The following is a 13,044-nucleotide window of genomic DNA, read 5'->3' as shown; positions in this document are numbered from 1 at the left end:
CCTGACAAATGCTCATTATTCATTTTGGGCCGCTGACCCCGTCGTGAGGTCAAAGAACGCAAACCTCGGCTGATAAGAGAGCGCGAGAGAGACGGGGCGAGGCGAGGCGGGGTGGGGTGGGGTGAGGTGGGGTGGCGGGGCAGCGATTTGTGTGCAATAGTTGCAGCAATTGTTATTAATATATTATTAATAATATATGTGCATATATATAAAAACAATTATGTAGATATGGCAAATGCATTGAGCCAAAAATAAACTCAATTTGCCAACGCAATCGAAAGCATCGTGTAATATACAATATAAAAAAAAGAAAAGAAAAAAACCGTCAAAATGAAAAGAAAAATTGCCAACAATTGTGTGTGTGTGTGTGTGTGTGTGTGTATAGCAATTCATATATTTATATAAATTTTAATGTGCAGCCAAAAAAATAAACAATATTTTTTTTGTGTTGGCATTACAATATCGCTTTTTATTGCTGGCGCGCGAATTTTAATTTGCAAGTGCCTCCATGTATGTGTGTGAGTATTTGCACCTATATACAGCTCTATGTGTGTGCTTGTGTGTGTGTGTGTGCGTGTGTGTGTGTGCGTATCTGTGAGTCAGCTATGAGAAAAGGGTCTCTTTTGATTGGAGGCTTATTGAAGGTGAATAGTCAGCAAACTGATTGCCATGTCGAATTAGTTTAATTGTTAATGCAAACGATACACTGCGCGAAAAAGAGACAGCGAGTGAGACAGGGGGAGAGAGAGAGGAGGAGAGAGTTTCGTAATGCGTTGCGTCTTTCTTCATTTACGAATTTCATGGATTTCCCTACAATAATTCCGCTTGAGAAACTCAAGTCTCGAGTGACTTTCACTGCCAACAGCGGACGCGGCAGCAGCTTAATTTATTTCGCCGCTGACCAAGCCAAAGCAAGCCAAACCGAACCGAACCAGCGACCAGCTAACCGACTGACTAACTAACACACAAAAGCCGAAAGAGCATATCGAAATTATATCATTCAAGTCTTGCGGCTGCAATTTGTTTCAGGCCTGCAATATAATTCTCAACTGGGTTTAGCTTCTGAAAGGCCACATACCATATTTGTCAGCTCTAGCTCCGTTAGTTGTCGAGTTTTTGTTTCACATAATACCCTATAATTATTCATTGATAATTTATAGGTTACATAGCCAAGAGCGAGGTTGAGGCTTGGTATTTTCATTAGAGTTGCGAAGTTGTGTGCTGCTGACAGATTCAAAAATACAGGGTATCTTTGGTGCAAGCCATTTTTTTTACAACTAATTACAGAAAGTTGAATTATCATTCGAAATGTTAACAATAATTGCTGATGCGTAAAGTTTTTAAACAAATTACATTTACAGACGTTAAAAATTGTAATAAGAAAACAAAATATCAACCAAAACTTTTCTTCACATTCCTTTTTTTTAATATTTTATTAATATATTTTTAGTGGCTATATAAATTAAAGATTCAAAGCAAAGATTTTCCAATATACATCCTTCAGTTATCGGGAGTATAACAAGAACTTCTAAGGAAAATATTTGCCAAGGTATATTATATATTTACAGGTAGTTTAATATCTTTAAAGCGCATATATAAATTAAAGTTACTTTTAGTAGGAACAGAAGTAAAGATTTTTCAATATGAATATATACAAATTGACCTATCAGGAGTATCGAGAGACCTTCAGATATTCTAAAGGGTATCTGCAGCTCGGAAATTGAAGTGAAAAATCAAAATTTAGCCAAATGAAGATAGCTGTCACTTGAGGCGTAGCTGCTTGGCCCTCAGTTCCGTTAAAAATAAATAATTCCCAACAGTTTACAGTTCGTGGAAATGGCCAAAACGTGCCTAACCGTAGGAATATAGTTGATCCTATATGTAACATATATATAACATATAATCACAAAGCGAGCGAGTACTTATAGAACGCTGAGGTAAACCCCAAAACTTGCAGCTTAAAATCAAGAAAGTATGATATTGGAGACTAGCAAATACCCTGCACCTACTTCAACCTAAAGCTGAAGCAGCTCGAGCTACCTGCTCAAGGGTTGGCAAAGATTTAGACTAGAGCTTTATATTCTTTATGAGAAGCTACATTGCCAATTTGGTAACTCTCTTAAAGCCTAATTTCGATATCGATTTTCATTGATTTCTTGGCAACGGCGCAAGTAATCTCTGGATTGAAACAAGCTCGTGTTCCGCGGGCACTGGGAGGATTTGGCAACAGCAATAAAATTATAGATACTTGATTTGTATATACTATTCGAGAATCTACACAAGTCTCTATTTTCAGAAAAGGTTCAAAATTATTTAAAAACATTTTAGCATTTTTAAAAAATATTTCAAAATGCTTTACAAATAGTTTGCAAAGTTTTTAATAATATTTTAAAATGATTTAAAAATATTTTCAGTAGTATTTTAAAATACTTCTAAAAAAATTTTAAAACTGTTTTAAAAAAATTTTAAAATTTTTGTTGTGTACTTTTAAAATTACTTTGAGATTTTAACTTTATATATTTACTTAGCTCCTTCGTGACTTGAGATCACATATTTAAACAAAACTTGGGCATAATTCAGGGAATTTTTCAAAAGCGACTCGCTTTGGAAAATTGACTTAAAATGTAGTTATAAATTGTAGGGTATGTGGCGCGTGGTTACCTTTGATTGAACCGCTTGAATTGTTTTGTCCCGCCGGCGATTGGACGTTGCTTTGACCGAGGTTGTTGGCGTGTGCTTCCAGTTTCGAAGTGACGCTGCTCCACATGTCAAACATACGTTGCGTATACATAATTAAAAAACGTCTGAGCGCCTGCCACCAAAACTCTGTTTATTGTTTATTGTTTAATGTTGATTGTTTGTTGTTGTTTTGTTGCTTGTCGTCGAATGTTATTTAAATGCAGCACGAGCAACACGCACACACACGCCCAACTACTGCATAGCCAGTTGTGTGTGCGTGTGTGTGTGTGTGTGTGTGTGTATTTGTATCTGTGTGCGTGTATTAGCTGAATACACTTTTTGCAGCAATTTTTTTTTTAGAATTTTGTTAGTTTGGTTTTGTTGTAAAGTAAACGCTTTTGTTTGTTGTTTGTTTGTGGCTGAGCGGGGCGCATACAATTTTTATTGAATTTCTTTTCTTGTTGTTTTTTATTGCACTTTAAGAATTTTTTAATATTTTTAAGTTTTTGTTTTATATGTGAAATTACTAATATCACAGTGGGGGGGGGCAGGGGGCGTGTTTTATTTAGCGCTGCTTTTGCTCTGCTGTTTGCCAATCTTTAAAGTTTATATATATATATATATGTGTGTATATGTATATATCTATTAGCTATATATGTGTGTATATATATATATATATTGGTTTGTGTGTATATATAATGTTCTAACGTTGTCTTCAGGCCTGTAGGTACTATAACTTGTGTGTTGAAATCTGATTAATGCTTAAGATCAGCTGCTGCTGCTTTTTGTTTTTTAATAATTGTTATTATTATTATTATTATTTTGTTGTATGCTATTTAACTATTTAATAAGACACTTGTTCGCGTATATTTTAGATAGAAATTGTTTGGTTTTTATTTTATTTTTAAACTTTAAGCTTTAAAGCAATTTTGTTTGTTGAATAAGTTTTTTTTTTTGTTTTTGGGCGCTTTTTTAGCCCTTTTGCAGCACATGCAAATTTTGGTGGCTGTGCAATTTTAAGCTTTTGTTGTTGTTGTTGCTGCCTTTTGAAGTTTTCGGCTGTTGTTGTTGTTGTTGTTGTTGTTGATTTTTAAGCACTTTCACTGCGACTTTGTTGTTGTTGTTGCTGCTGCTGCTGCGTTTGCTGTGATTTTTATGATGTTGTTTGCTGCTGTTGTTGTTGCTGTTGTTGTTGTTGTTGCTTTTGCTGCTGCTGCTGCTGTTGTTGTTATGCTCATTGTTTTGTCGATTTCTCTGTTTTGTTTGATTCCAAATCAAAATTTCCAAAAATACGAAAATTTCACGACAATTAATTCCGGAAGACATTTAGGCGCATTCTTCAAAACAGCATTTCAAATGAATTTCGTTTATTTCGACTATTATTTATATTTATATATATATATATATATATATATATATTTCTTAATTATATATGGTTTTTCCTCTTTTGTTGTTTATTTAAACACTTTGATGTATAAAATGGTTTGGCCCGTTATATAAATGCTTTTGCTGCGCGTTGTTAGCCATGGCCAATGCATGGCATTCAGCATATTGTTAATTTAGTGGGCGTGGCAAGTTGCCTGCGAATATTTGATATTTTTTCAAAAAATTAATATATGAAACTCAGGAGCACACTTGCGGCCTGTGCGTGTGTGCGTATGTGTGTGTGTGTGCGCGAATGATTTTACCAATAATTGAATTTGCCTTTAAACATCAAACAAGCGACACAGGACATGAAAACTGGGCCGCAACTCCGCTGCCCAAAAAAAAAAAAAAAAAAATACAAAAAAAAAAACAACAACTCCAACGAGGCAAATGCATGAGAATGTAACATGAACATGAAAAATCGATATAGAAATGAGATTTAAGGGTGCCAGACAGCTCGAACAGTAGGGGGTGTGGGGGTGTAGGGGTAGGGGGAACGCCGACTAGTCATAATATAGCTGCGCTGTGGGTGGGGTCTAACTGGGCGGGGGTGGCAACTCTGTCAGACAGGCGCGCCGCCGCCTGCAGAAACGAACATGAAATGCAGTTTACGAAGCGACAGCAACAACAGCGACGCATAAATCACACAACGAAAGCTCTGCACGTGTGTGCGTGAGAGAGAGAGAGAGAACGAGTGGGAGCGCAAGCCATGTGCGTGTGTGTGTGTGCGCGCTTGTAAACACTGAAAAAAGTTCTATGACCCAAAGCTTGCCGGCAAAACGAGCAAACGCAAATGAATATAAAACACATTTTTACTTTTTTTTTTATTTTATTTTAGTGAGGGTGAGCTGCCTAGTTGGGCGGGGTGTAGTCGGGGGTTAGAGCCCTGTGGGGTTAGTTAATAGGAACTTCAAATGCGGAAGCCCAGGCAGAGGCAAGCGAAACGCACACATGCAAATACGTCACCAGTAAAATCGTTGTTGTTGTTGTTGTTGTTTTAGTTGTTGCCGCCGTCACCAAAGCGACAACAACAGAAATTGTGCCAGCAGCGACAACAACAACTGTAACTAAAGCAGCGCCAGCAGTTTTTTTTTTTACCATTTACTATTGTTGTAATGGAGAAATTTACATATAGAAGCGTAGCGAGCAGAACGCCAGCGTCGCAGTGGGCAGCGCTGAGCGCAGCGGCGCAGCGTCAAATAAACTGAAAAGAAAATGAAAATGAATAGCAACAACAACAACAACAATGGGGCATCTGAGGAAGAAGCAGCAGCAGCAGCAGAAGCAGAGCAAAGGCATGAAATTCAAAAATTCTCTCACAACGAGCGCACACGAACACAGCGACAACGAACTTACTAACGGTACTAAGCCGGTCAAGCCCGAAAAAGGGAGGCAGCAACAACAACAGCAACAAGAACAACAACAGCAACAACAACAGCAACAAGAACGACAACAACAGCAAAGGCTGACGACAAAGTTACATGCTGACTGCCAGCGTCGCTGCTAGCGTCGCTGCCCCGCTGTCGCAGTACGTTGACGCCGAAAAAGACCAATGACCTATGCTAGAGCTCTGCACACACACACACACACACACACACACACACACACACACATACAGAAGCACACAGAGACTCAGGCATAGGCGCTGTCGCTGTCGCTGCTAGGCTTTTATTTTATACACTTTTTTTGTACCCCCCTTTTAGCTTGGGTCTGGGGTGGCTCTGGCACACTTATAGACGACACATAGAGTGTGTGCTTAGCAATGTTGTTCTACTAACGGTAATGCAAACAGTTGGCGCTGGGCAAAAGGTAGCGTCTGTGCGAGTGAGTGAAACAGAGAGACAGAGAGAGAGAGAGAGAGAGATAGAGAGAGAGGGAGTGAGAGAGGGGGCATGATAGTGGGCGTAGGCAACGACGTAGACTGAGAGACAGCTCTGCTTTAGGTGCTCTGAACTCAACTGAACTGAACTGAACTGAACTGAAGCTAGCGACCAACTGGGTGACTTACTGTGCAGTTGAGTTACTGTAACTGTTTACTGCCGCTGCCGCTGCGGCTGACTCTGTCTACTGACAGTTTTCTTGGCTTTTGCCTGGCTAAGAAACTGTCTGCTATTATAAATAGAAGCCCAAAAACAACAGCTACAACAACTACAACAACAATAACTGATAATCATAACTGGGCACAATGGGCAACAATTTGCATTGTTTTTTTTTCGTCTGTTTTTTTTCTGTGCAGGGTTGCGGGGCTGGTTGGGGTGGGGGCTGGGGTTGAAAACAAAACAATGTGGCTACATTATGAAAGATTATTACTGTGAACTTTTAACTGTCAGTTGGGGCTGATGATGAAGGCGGCAACAGCAGCAGCAGAAGAAGAAGAAGCAGACAAAGATTTGCAAACAGTTGTGTGTAAGCTTGACAACCCTACAAAACTCACCTAACTCGAAAAGTTTAACAATAATCTAGCAATATTTAAAGAAAGTTGAAGTTTTTTTATGTCATATGATTTTTGTCGATCTCAGGATGAACTCGTTCCTGAAGCATCGGAAATAATGGGCTTACATTATTTTTATTTTTTTTTTCTGAAAAGGTGTAAACCTCTTAAGATCGTGCCTGTTTTTAAAAAGTGTAAAATTCGTTTACAAAACTTGATTCTTGCAAATTTCTTAACTACAAACAATCTTTAAAAGAGGAAAAAGTTAAGTTTAGAATTTAAACTGAGTAGCTAATGGTTTTTGAGTACATCGAGATTTCAAATCCCATTGGCATCGACCTCTAAAAGTCTTTAAATTTAACTTTTTCACAATTTATTTTGTTTAGTATGTGAAAATCTTTCATTCGAAAATGCGATCTTTTCGCAGAAGCGTTCTAATTTGCGAGCGATAACTGTATTAAATTTTTCAACTTTCTAACACTGCATAACAGTGGGAAAAACTTGCTGTTACAGCAACGGGCTTCAATCTTTACGGAGCAATTAAAAGATACGGGCCTATGAGTATTATTATTTGAATACAAGAATGTCAAAAAAATAAGAAGCACGAGAACTGCTTGAACCCTGAGAAAACCTGCATAGTAACAAAAAGACGGCTCCGAGCGAAATGTTGATCTATGGCTTATTAATTATTTATTATATTATATTTATTATTGAAATGAAGATTTATTGTATACAAATTGATTTCTGCTTCTCAAGCCAGCCCACTGTACGAGAATATTGTAGCGAAAGTTTTCTACTAGGTTTTCTCTGAAATGGGGAATACGTTAGGAAGAGATTAGAATGAGGTAGTTCCAATCCTTAATCCGCAAAAACATAATAGAAAAAGTATTCTACTGTTTGCTTTCGGATATAGAGAAAACGAATACGAAGGGGAGAGATTAAAACGAGGTAGGTTCAATACCTGATCCCCATGAATCGAATAGCAGAATTTTTCTACTGTATTCTTTCCAATCTTTAATCCCCAATAATAAAAATAGCAAAAGTTTTTTGCTGTATTTTGTTGGATATAGCCTATGTAAAGCACAATGTAAACGATAATACATAGTATACATATAACAAATATGTAACAAAGGACTCTATTTGATAATATTGGTAAAACCAAAAAGGTTTTGAATTTTAAATATGAAGTAAAGAGAGTCAAAATAAAAAATAAATTAGGTGTTTCCAGATATGTTAGTAGACATGTTGTTGAAGAAGGCCAACTATTAGGAAAAGTTTAATAGTTTATACCTAAAATCATGCTAAGAAATACTACAGTGAACACTCGCAAATAAAATCCCTTCATATTTGGCTATTATTCCAGATTACAAATGTTTGCAATTGCCTGGAAATGCTATTTTTCTTTTAGAAATAAACAATTTTTAAATATTGATATGATATTGATTTCTAAAGAAATTCTCGAAATATGCATTTTCAAAAATAACACTTTTATATCGGATGTGAATGAATGAATGTGAAATGAATGAATGGGAATGGTTAACTCAGATTCTAGTTTCCGGAAAATTCAAGAGTCCAATGAAAACTATCGCCTTAAAGGACAAATTCAATTCGTTGCAAAAATCCTGCCAATAAGTCTCTTATAAATCGACAACTCTCTTAGAAAATCGTCGATATTTTTTTATAGATACAAATGTTGTAAAACTCGAGTAATAAAAAAATATATTAAATAATAAGGCATTTGTTTAAAACAGCTTTTAAGTTGTTCGTAATCCATAGAGATTTTTCTGCGCAAATAATATCCAATAAATTATCCAATTTGTGTGGTGGATTTCACATATTAATTTTATAATCCAATAAATATGTCTTTTTTCAGAAATGATCCTTTATGGCTTTATGCACACGCACACACGCACAGGCGCGCACACGCACAGGCGCGCACACGCACACACACACGCACAGCAATTTATTGCATTACACAATCTATATTTTTGGAGGGTGTGTGTGTGAGTGTGTGGGTGTGTGCAGAAGTGTAGAGGGGTTTGCATTCTCAGCTGCTGCTCCAAAAGTTGTATTTTTTTTTCTGTTTTTTTTTTTTTTGGAGTCTGTACCAATAAATTACGTCACTTGCACTTCCGTTTTTGTTGTTGTTGTAGTTGTTGTTGTTGTTGTTGTCGCATCACGAGACGGCGCAACGACGTTGCAGTAGCGATTGCAGTTGCATTTGTTGCAGTTAGGCACGATTTGGAATTTGAATGCACTTTTTAGATATTTCTACTGCCGCTTCTTGTATATATATATATATATATACAATATATATATTTTTGTTGACTTTTCTTTTTGTTTTGGCTGCAGCTGAAACCGAACCGAACAACTTCACCGATGCCAGCAACAAATTAGCCAGGCATGTTGCAATATTTGAATTTGTTGCTGCCGCTGTGGCTGTGGCTGTTGCATTTGTAATTTTCTATTGCTGCACACGCACCGCACACACAAATCGAGAGACGAACGCACTGGCGGCACACATACACGACGCACACGCACGCACGCACGCACACAGGAGAGCGAGAGACGCGCGTAATAGTTGAAAAGACACACACACACGCACACATACACGAAGAAAATCATATACAATAAGTATAAACAACAACAACAAATAATTAATAATAAAGATACAACGCGCAACGCATCGTAACCGCCGCCGCGATACGCTCAATACGAAGTGTAGCTGAAGACTGCCTCAAAATGTTATCGAGTTCGTTGTCCAAGTGGCGCGCCGCATTGCGGCCTCAGAGTGTGGCAGCAACTCACACAACACACACACACACATACACTCGCATAGTAAAGAGAGAGCGCACGCCAAAGAGCGCGGTAGCCACGTTGCGCTCAGCAACGTCCCCACCGGCCGCACTCCAATCCAGAAACAACAGCCAAAGCACTGTTGATGACGACGGCGACGCCGGCAGCGCTGCTTGCTGAGTGGGTATATGTGTCTCTGTGCCGATGACTTCTTCAATTTTTTTCAGCATTACGCTTTGTGCCGTTCATTCGCTATGGCAACCGCTCCACTGGCGCTTTTCTATGTGCATGCCTACGCGCGTGTGTGTGTGTGTGTGTGTGGGTTGGTGGGGGGAGAGCGTGTGCGTGTAAGAGTGAGCAGCGCGCGCTTTTTACTAATCAGCTGTTGACGTCGCTCTTACATAAAGAGCGTCATTTCAAAGAGAGGGTCGACAGTAAGTGAGAGACCGCGCGCATCAAAGCTTTGCTGCAGGCGGAAAAAGCTGTGTGCCATATTACTATTACAGCATTTGTTGTTTTCATGGCGTTCCTTTTTTTTTTATTTTGTAGCCTTTGTTTTTGTTGCCGATTTTCGTCCATTTCCTTTTTGTGCTGCGCTTCTCTCTGGCACTGCGACTGCCACTGCTACGGCTACTGTCATTTCCATTTGAAATTCCCAATTAGCAGGTCAATTGCTTTTTAGGCCAAACTGTGTGCATTGCAGTCGACTTGTTTCCCTCTCCCTCTCACCCTCTATCCCACTGCCTCTGTCTCTGTCTGTCTGGACTAGTCTGCCTGGCTGCGTGCTTTGTCCATTTCTTCCTGCCGCTGCCGCTCATCCTGTGTGTGCGGCATTTAATTACACTTTTAGCTGACTTTCCTCAACGACTCACTTATGCATGAAAATTGTTTCTAATGGCTCTGCAAATTGCGCATAAATGCATTTTTTATAATGCCACACACACACACACACCTATACATATGCGTGTGTATGCGTGTGTCTTCACTTAAAACATATGCCAGCCCTCTTCACATAAACTATTTCTCCGGCTTAGATGTCTTTTGTGCCAATTTGTGGCTTAGTCATGAATTATGCTTATTGTCATTAAGTTAGCTCAAGGCATATTTAGGAAAATGCTTTTCATGTGAATTTTAAAAGAATATCAGTTTTGTTTTGGGCTTAGAATTGAGTATGTTTTAAAAAGAACAAATATAACAATTCATTTTGAAATATCTCCTGGGCTTTTCATTGATATAAGAAAAGTATGAATACTTTTTTAATTGTTTTGTTTTTATTATTATTAATTTTTTTTTTAATTATTTTTATTTAAATTATTATTATTACTTAAATTATTTTTATTATTTTAATTATTTTTATTATTGTTATTATTATTAATGTTATTCTTCTTATTATTATTCTTTATATATTTTTTTTTATTAGGGCTATGATAGGGACAGACAGAGTCTGGGATTAGATAGTTGAAGAATTCTTCCAAAAGAACTCTAGATTTTTATTTGAAAAACAAGAAAGTTAGGTTAAGAATTTGGAATTTAGTTATTTATTAGTAGCACCAAGAAACCTTGACCTAAATATAGACAGAACCTGATGATCGCCCATTTCTCCAACATTGTAAGACAAACTTAATTGCTAGAAAGCGCATTTCTAGACCCTGCTAGGTCTATCACGAGTAAGGCATTACATATGAAGCACATTTGTATTTATAGCCCAGGATCCTCCTCTCAAAAACCCGGTTTTAAAATATCTGCCATAAGCATACGTAATTTAAATACACAAAACCCAATCAATAACATTTTCAATGCCTTTGCTTTGAACATTTTTGAAGATTTCACTTAACTAACTTTGGTTAATATGTAATATTTAAAAATAAAATGCATTTCTTAAACTCTTGAAAGCCTCGACAAAATGAAGAAAAAAAGTCCCCTAAAAATCGTAAAAAGTAAATTTAAAAAAAAACTGCCAAGGTAAACCAGGGTCAAAGTTCAGCAAACAGAGCCACAGCCAAAAAAAATGCTAATAAAAACTATATATAATATTGAAATTTGTTTCAGGAGACGACACATGCAAAAATCGCACACAATTTCAAATTAAGTCAACCTAAGTATTGAAAACATAAATTAATAAAAATCAAAAAAAAAAAATCAATGATGTTGCAAGCGACTTTCGGTTTGCCAAATTCGAAACGCAGCAAAGCAACAACAATTTCGTAGCTCAAAGTTAATAAATTAATATTTTTTGTGGCTAATTTATGTCTTGTTATTGTTGTAATGCATACAATTAACTCTGCCGCAACTCACTCACGCACACAGATACAGATACAAATGTATCTGTAGCTGTTAAGTATCTGCGTGTGTTATGGGACAGCATAAAACTTTGCATAAACGAAACAAGTAGATGAAACAAAAAAAATAAAACTCCATATTGCGAAATGGCCAACAACGATTGGCAAAAAAAAAAATTATATTGGGTGAAAAAAAACAAAACTTGGATATGATAATGAAACGGCTGCGCTCGATTGGAAAGAAACCTCATGCGGCGCTGGCTAATGGACGGGTACGAGTTACAGGGCCCTTGTGGGGACGAGGGGCGAGAGGGCGGGCGGGGTCCGACAGATTCATGCATGAAATGCAAACGTTGTCTGGCTGAAATTATAATGAACCCATAGCCAAATCATATAGGTAATTCCAATATCAGCAACAATGGGGGACATCTATGCGATCATGCGATAGATGCCCACATATATCTCTACACATATCTATATATATACATATACATATATATATATATATACATATTCGCAAAAGTGATAGTGCGTTCGCCTGAACCTCTCGTAACTCGTCATCCGCATCTCAACTTGGGTTTTGTCTTGTGTAATGCGCTCGCTTCTTCTTCTTCTATTTTTATGGCCAACTTCAGGGTCGCATCTTGTAGATACAAACAAATGTTTAGCCAGTTTAGCTACTAAGTTAGTTAGTTAGTGAAAACATTTAATGAATTCATTTGGCTGTTATTGTGATTTCCTTGCCAAATTAAAGACGCTTAGTAATGCGTCTGATGAGCTACATTTCGCAGCCAAATAAAATATATACAAAATTATTCCAGTCTGTCGTTTTTTATGCTTCACAAATGAGTTTTTATCTTGCAGTTCATAGCTGATGCAAAACTCAGTTACTTTTATGCTAATTTTTGTTACAGAATTTTTCCATTTAAAACAAATCATGTTAAGGCAAATCTGCTTAGCAGTGGGGTGCTCTGTTATTTGATTAAGATACTGTTAAGTTTCCTTGCAGCTGTCTGTTAATTAACAGCTCTAGTTTCTATGTTGTTTATTTTCAGATACTAAATTTAACTAAAGGATAAACAAAAATGGTTCATTTTTTTATGAATAACATAAACACAAATATATTTGGTTTAGAACATATAACTCCTAAACCTAAGACGGTAAAAGAAATGTCCAAAAATTTTCAAAGAGTGTGATATGAAAGCTAAGTTTTCGCAGAATCTTAACCAGGCAAGTAATGAAAAATTGAAAGACAAATAGATGTTGGAAGATTTAGAAGATATATAGAAGATATTCGTTTTGGTTATTTTCTTGTAATTAAATAACGAATTGTTAATATGCTGATAATCATAATATGCTTTATAGTTATAAACTATCTAGCTAACTATTTTAAATATGACTTCTATGGCCTTCGGCCAAAAAAGTCCACACACG

General features: G+C 37.0%; 2 protein-coding genes and 1 long non-coding RNA gene across 4 annotated transcripts in view; all 3 read right to left on the bottom strand.

The window, feature by feature from the left end:
- The window catches only part of Hr3 (Hormone receptor 3), a 28,076-nt gene extending 24,678 nt beyond the window's left edge, over nt 1-3,398 (bottom strand). For both annotated transcript variants that reach the window (XM_064686352.1, XM_064686354.1), the window contains exon 1: nt 2,662-3,398. In XM_064686352.1, the coding sequence (XP_064542422.1) occupies nt 2,662-2,791 (130 nt within the window). In that variant the 5' untranslated portion in view covers nt 2,792-3,398. The remainder of the gene's footprint in view (nt 1-2,661) is intronic.
- A 146-nt stretch (nt 3,399-3,544) lies between these two features.
- On the bottom strand, nt 3,545-4,084 carry LOC135431306 (putative uncharacterized protein DDB_G0283779). Its single transcript, XM_064686356.1, has one exon. The coding sequence runs from the start codon at nt 4,003-4,005 to the stop codon at nt 3,652-3,654; it is 354 nt and encodes a 117-aa protein (XP_064542426.1). The 5' UTR covers nt 4,006-4,084; the 3' UTR covers nt 3,545-3,651.
- A 5,755-nt stretch (nt 4,085-9,839) lies between these two features.
- On the bottom strand, nt 9,840-10,474 carry LOC135432178 (uncharacterized). Its single transcript, XR_010436892.1, has 2 exons — nt 10,204-10,474; nt 9,840-10,150 (listed from the first exon to the last, which is right to left on the bottom strand). It is a non-coding gene; the product is annotated as an uncharacterized LOC135432178 (long non-coding RNA).
- Between the last annotated feature and the right edge of the window lie 2,570 nt (nt 10,475-13,044).

Source organism: Drosophila montana, unplaced genomic scaffold, assembly GCF_035044405.1.
Source record: "Drosophila montana isolate Dmon_TW-CO22-7 unplaced genomic scaffold, ASM3504440v1 contig_3200_1, whole genome shotgun sequence".
Lineage (NCBI taxonomy): Eukaryota > Metazoa > Arthropoda > Insecta > Diptera > Drosophilidae > Drosophila > Drosophila montana.
Note: the sequence above shows the minus strand (reverse complement) of the source record. Positions and strands in the feature narration are given on the sequence as shown.

Excerpts from the sequence above, each read along its gene's own strand:
- LOC135431306 (XM_064686356.1), bottom strand. The coding sequence starts at position 4,005 with ATGTCTTCCGGAATTAATTGTCGTGAAATTTTCGTATTTTTGGAAATT.